General features: G+C 41.1%; 2 protein-coding genes and 1 non-coding gene across 4 annotated transcripts in view; 1 reads left to right on the top strand and 2 right to left on the bottom strand.

The window, feature by feature from the left end:
* Positions 1 to 4,112, bottom strand: part of wbp4 (WW domain binding protein 4) — a 6,748-nt gene extending 2,636 nt beyond the window's left edge. The window contains exons 1-8 of one of the 2 annotated variants that reach the window (XM_016239936.1): positions 3,579 to 4,112; positions 3,364 to 3,436; positions 3,220 to 3,282; positions 2,113 to 2,239; positions 1,705 to 1,869; positions 1,563 to 1,630; positions 1,419 to 1,494; positions 416 to 606 (exon numbers count right to left, since the gene is read on the bottom strand). In XM_016239936.1, the coding sequence (XP_016095422.1) occupies positions 416 to 606; positions 1,419 to 1,494; positions 1,563 to 1,630; positions 1,705 to 1,869; positions 2,113 to 2,239; positions 3,220 to 3,282; positions 3,364 to 3,436; positions 3,579 to 3,580 (765 nt within the window). In that variant the 5' untranslated portion in view covers positions 3,581 to 4,112. The remainder of the gene's footprint in view (positions 1 to 415; positions 607 to 1,418; positions 1,495 to 1,562; positions 1,631 to 1,704; positions 1,870 to 2,112; positions 2,240 to 3,219; positions 3,283 to 3,363; positions 3,437 to 3,578) is intronic. The other variant, XM_016239937.1, reaches the window with a different exon arrangement.
* The window catches only part of LOC107556742 (F-box/LRR-repeat protein 3-like), a 33,687-nt gene that overhangs the window by 16,227 nt on the left and 12,287 nt on the right, over positions 1 to 5,173 (bottom strand). The gene's annotated exons all lie outside the window — the stretch shown is intronic.
* Positions 3,882 to 3,953, top strand: trnae-uuc (transfer RNA glutamic acid (anticodon UUC)). The gene has a single exon. It is a non-coding gene; the product is annotated as a tRNA-Glu (tRNA).

Genomic DNA, 5,173 nt, shown 5'->3' with positions numbered 1-5,173 from the left:
AGTGTTCATGATGTCATACGGTGAGTGTTCATGATGTCATACAGTGAGTGTTCATGATGTCATACAGTGAGTGTTCATGATGTCATACAGTGAGTGTTCATGATGTCATACAGTGAGTGTTCATGATGTCATACAGTGAGTGTTCATGATGTCATACAGTGAGTGTTCATGATGTCATACAGTGAGTGTTCATGATGTCATACAGTGAGTGTTCATGATGTCATACAGTGAGTGTTCATGATGTCATACAGTGAGTGTTCATGATGTCATACAGTGAGTGTTCATGATGTCATACGGTGAGTGTTCATGATGTCATACGGTGAGTGTTTATGATGTCACACAGTGTTCATGATGTCATACAGTGAGTGTTCATGATGTCATACGGTGAGTGTGAATGTGCCCGACAGCGTCTCACCCTGAAACTGATCTTCAAGAGGCTGGTTTGTTTGGTTTTGTCTGGTTCTGGAGTGTCTTTAGGAGGGTCAGATGCGTCTTCAGCTCCAGACACAGACTCAGGCTGAGGAGAAGGCAAATCTTCTTCAGATTCAACACCAGGAGGAGCAACATCCTCTGCACTGAAATCATCTGGTTTCTCCCAGCTGGACTCTGCTCAGGATGAGACAAACCGCTTAGGAAAGTAAAGCCTGACATATGAAATAATAGTCAGGAAAATGTAAAGGTTTGGAGATGGAACAGAATATTGAACACTTACAAATAAAAGTTTTTTATTTTATGTATCATGCTTGATCCATCAGGCTCATATAGTGAGAATATGGAGGAAAAAACAGATCAATTTCATTCAGAGACTCAAACTGAGCAAAAATATGTAATTTCTCTTACATGTAATTCCCTCAGCTGCTGCTATTTATATGTTTGTGATGTAAATCAGTGAGATCTTTCTTACAGTACAGTAGATACTGACATAAAATGCTATAAACATCGCTCTATATCTCCAGTAACATGTCTCAGTAAGATGAGATTGAAATGATCCAAACATATAATGCAGTGCTGATTAAAAGATGAAGAAATAAACGCTCCTCAAAACATCCTGAGGATCAGATTTGAGACTCTAAAACATGATTGATGGAGAATCAAGTAAAGCTGAGCTGCTTCAGTGCAGTAAGTGTTCATCTGGAGATATTGCTGCAGTTATTCTGACCTTTACTTGATCAAAACCAGTCCAGATTTGACACGAGAAGCTCCAGCTGAAGCTGGACGTTTCTACAGTTACACTAAAAGAGCTTTGACTGGATAAAACACTCTAAACTATCAATCAGACGACAGAATGCATGGAGGAGATTGAGTGTGAAACAGGTTTAACAGCAGAGTTTGATCATTTACAGTTTACAGGGTTATATTGTCTAATGCATACTATGATGTGAAGCTGAATGTGTTCAGATGTTCAGATGTTTTCTCACCGCCCCTCTCAGTGTTGTAGTAGTACATGTATCCATCAGGACTCACGGCCTCCATCCACGCACCGCCTGATGGATCCTGTCACACATAAACATGACATTAGATCTGAACATGTGAACCTCAGACTCACAGACAGACGGTTTTACCTGAGTTTGTCCTGCGGCTGATGACGAGCTCTCGTCCACAAACCCGTCTGGTTTCTCCCACTGAGACTCTGAGATCAAACACAGTCAGTGATGATGGACTCAGATGGACACGCGTGTGCGTGCGTCTCAAACATCTGCTCACCTCCAGTGACAGTGTTGTAGTAATACAGCAGGCCGTTGTTTGTGGTTTCTCTCAGCCAGACGTCCGGCCGGCCGCCGCCACTGCTCTCAGACGGGATGCTCGCTTTGAGTTTCTTGGGTTTTTTCTGCTTTTTAACAGGAGCTTCTGACAGAGCCACACTCTCACCTGTAGAGACATGAGGACTGTGAGGAGCAGCTTGATCTCACACACACTCACTCACACACCTACTCACACGCCTACACACACTCTCACACACCTACACACACACACACACTCACACACCTACACACACGCCTACTCTCACTCACACGCTCACGCTCACACACACACACACACACACACGCTCACACACACACACACACTCATTCACACACCTACTCACACGCCTACACACACACTCACACAGACCTGACGACTGAGCTGTGAGTCTCTTCAGATCCTCCTCATACGCCTTCAGAGCCGCTTCCTCCATCGCTGCGAACTCCTTCGACATCTTCTGCTCCTGCTTGGCCTTCGCCACACTTTTCTTCTTAATCTGTCATGAACATTGACGGGGTCACATGAGCACTGCCGGCCAATCAGAGAGCATCTCACTCTTATCTTCACACACACACGCAGCTCTATGACAGCAGCAGCAGCCAACATGCAGTTTACTTCAGATCACACCCACTGCATCTGACAACACACAGACACCGCATCCCATAATGCACAGCACTGTAGAGTGAATGAATGAGCAGGAGCTCAAATCTGTCTGTCTTGAAATGGCGAAAAAGGCTTTTTGCATAAAATTGAAATCAAAAATGCAAAACAATGATATCTCTGAGATGATGACTTATGAAATGAAACATAATGAGGTCATGTGACACTGGCTCTGTTCAGGATGCAATGCACGCCCAATAATGTGAAATACATGTTGCTGCTTTATTGTCACATGAACTCATCATATTGCGTGTGAGTGGAATCCAGTTATTATTCTACAAATAAAGTTATTTTTTAAACTGTCAGGCTGATTAAAGTCACCATGAAACTGAGACTGCGATTTTCTTGTGACGTCTATCAGTGAAGCAACTTCTTTATTCATTACAAAAGCAGATGCATTTTTACAAAATAATGATGTGCACAGATGAATCATTAATACAGATTCTCTTGTTAGGTTTCATATTTTGGCATTAAAGATATAAAACATCAGAAACATAATAAATACTCCATAAAAAATAAGAATAGTCAATTCTGGTGACTTTAAACAAAATTAATTCCCATTGGAAGCAGAAGGTCTAGTGCACTGCATTATGGGATGGCAGTGCTGCACATTTTGCCAAATGTAGAGGATCATCATTGTATTTCACGCATAAAAGTGCACAGTGAGTACAGTAACACAACAGAGAGAACAGACACTGTGTTATTTAAGAGTCACACAACATCTGCTAGACTGCAGTGCGCACTGTGTAGTATGCAGCATGCAGTGTGCACTACACTAGTGCTGTATTCTGATCACAGCAGATCTTCTTGCTTTACCTCTGAAATTTTGGCCGCGACATTTTCTTTGTGATTCTTCCCTCTCTCGTGGAACTCGATGCTCTGCGAGAAAAGCAGGAGAAAAACTCTGTTTATGAACATAAAACACACGAAGCGCTGCAATGCGTGTCTGCACTCGCTCACGGGCTTATTATCCGCGATCCAGCATTTGCAGTACTGACAGAACTTCCTCGGCTGTGATTTCCAGTAATCAGCCCTTGATCACTCACACACACACACACACACACACACACACACACACACACACACACACACACACACAGAGACTCTATTACATGTACACTGTGAATTACAGCTCGAATGCACGAGTTCTGATTAAAATGCTCGTGATTACTTACATGCTGAAGGATGAAATCTTCAAATCCCTTAAATGTACCTAAATGTTTTCCGTTCCTGGGTGCTCACTGATGAGTGCTCACTGATGAGTGCTCACTGCGAGGTGACGTCACGCACGGCGCGACAAACCTCGATGCAGGATCTGAAATGCTCAACTAAAACAAGACTGAAAAATACAGTAGTGAACGATAGCTCAATAATTCTAGACAACATTAACACTATAGAATGATGTCTCGCACTCACACGGTCAGGTCGCTGATGTACAGTCACTATAAGACCCCATCAGGCCGCTCGTTCAGCAGCGCTCCCATATGGTCTAGCGGTTAGGATTCCTGGTTTTCCCCCAGGCGGCCCGGGTTCGACTCCCGGTATGGGAAGCTTCGTTTTGCGAAATTTATCAACATAATTGAAGATTGCCTAACTCTGATCGCGAGTTACTCGGCTTCATCTTTAATCATGCTATTGTTATAGATGCACACACGAGAACCACAGGAATACAAACAAACAGAAATAACTCTCATAAATGCTGTTAGAGATTTATATCGCTTCCAGAAGATTCACTTTAATAAGATTAAATCTTCAGTCAGTCCTCCTTCAGTTGTGTTAAATAATATATCATAAAGGCCCAAATCCTGCGTGAGATCAAATAGATGTTTTAAAGCAGCAGGTTAGAAGAGAAATGGAGAGAAAACATCAGTAAAGAGACTCATCAGGACAGAAATGATTACTCATGAAGACCCCGAGTGAATCCAGTCAAGCAGCAGCACACGGGCTGATTAGCAGAGTTATTACATTAACTAAAACTCAAATTAAAACCCTAAAAAATAATATTACTTGAAATATAATAAACTGAAATAAAATATAAAAAAATGTTATTTCAGCTAGATGAAAACAAAAACTATTAAAAATGACAAAAACACATGAAATCAAACGAAAACAAATTAAAAACTGAATCAAAATATTAATAAAAACTATAATAGTATCAAACTAACTGATTAGTAGTGGTTAGTAGTCTAGACTATACAGTGATGGAAAGAGTTACTTTTAAAAGTAATGCGTTATAATATTACGTTACTCCCTAAAAAAGTAACTAATTGCATTACCTAGTTACTTTTTATGTAAAGTAATGCGTTACTTTTTCTCATCTGGGCTGGGCTTGTTTGTTTGTTTTGAATATAAAAAGTTCTATTTTTGGCAAATGTAAAGCCCTTTCACAGCAAAGATGAAATGAGCCTCAGGCTGAAGGACATGCAGATTACTGTACTGCGCCGCTCAAACTAACCTTCAGCTTTCAGTTCAACACTGAAAACAAACACAAATATTATATTTATCTAAAGTCATTTTTGCTTGTTAGTATGGTTGAATTGGATCACTGAAGGGCAGCAGCAAAGATAGTGGTAAATAAAATGTGATTAAATACATAAAGGATATTTGTGTTATTTAACATATTGCAGGTTTGCATCATATTCTGAGATTAGTAAATGCACGCACACACACACTCACGCACGCACACACACACACACACTCACACACACACTCTCACACACTCACACACTCACACACTCTCTCACTCTCACACACTCACACACGCTCACTC

The sequence above is a fragment of the Sinocyclocheilus grahami genome, unplaced genomic scaffold, assembly GCF_001515645.1.
Source record: "Sinocyclocheilus grahami isolate Dianchi unplaced genomic scaffold, SAMN03320097.WGS_v1.1 scaffold577.1, whole genome shotgun sequence".
In the NCBI taxonomy this organism is placed as follows: domain Eukaryota; kingdom Metazoa; phylum Chordata; class Actinopteri; order Cypriniformes; family Cyprinidae; genus Sinocyclocheilus; species Sinocyclocheilus grahami.
This window is presented reverse-complemented; position numbering and strand designations above follow the sequence as displayed.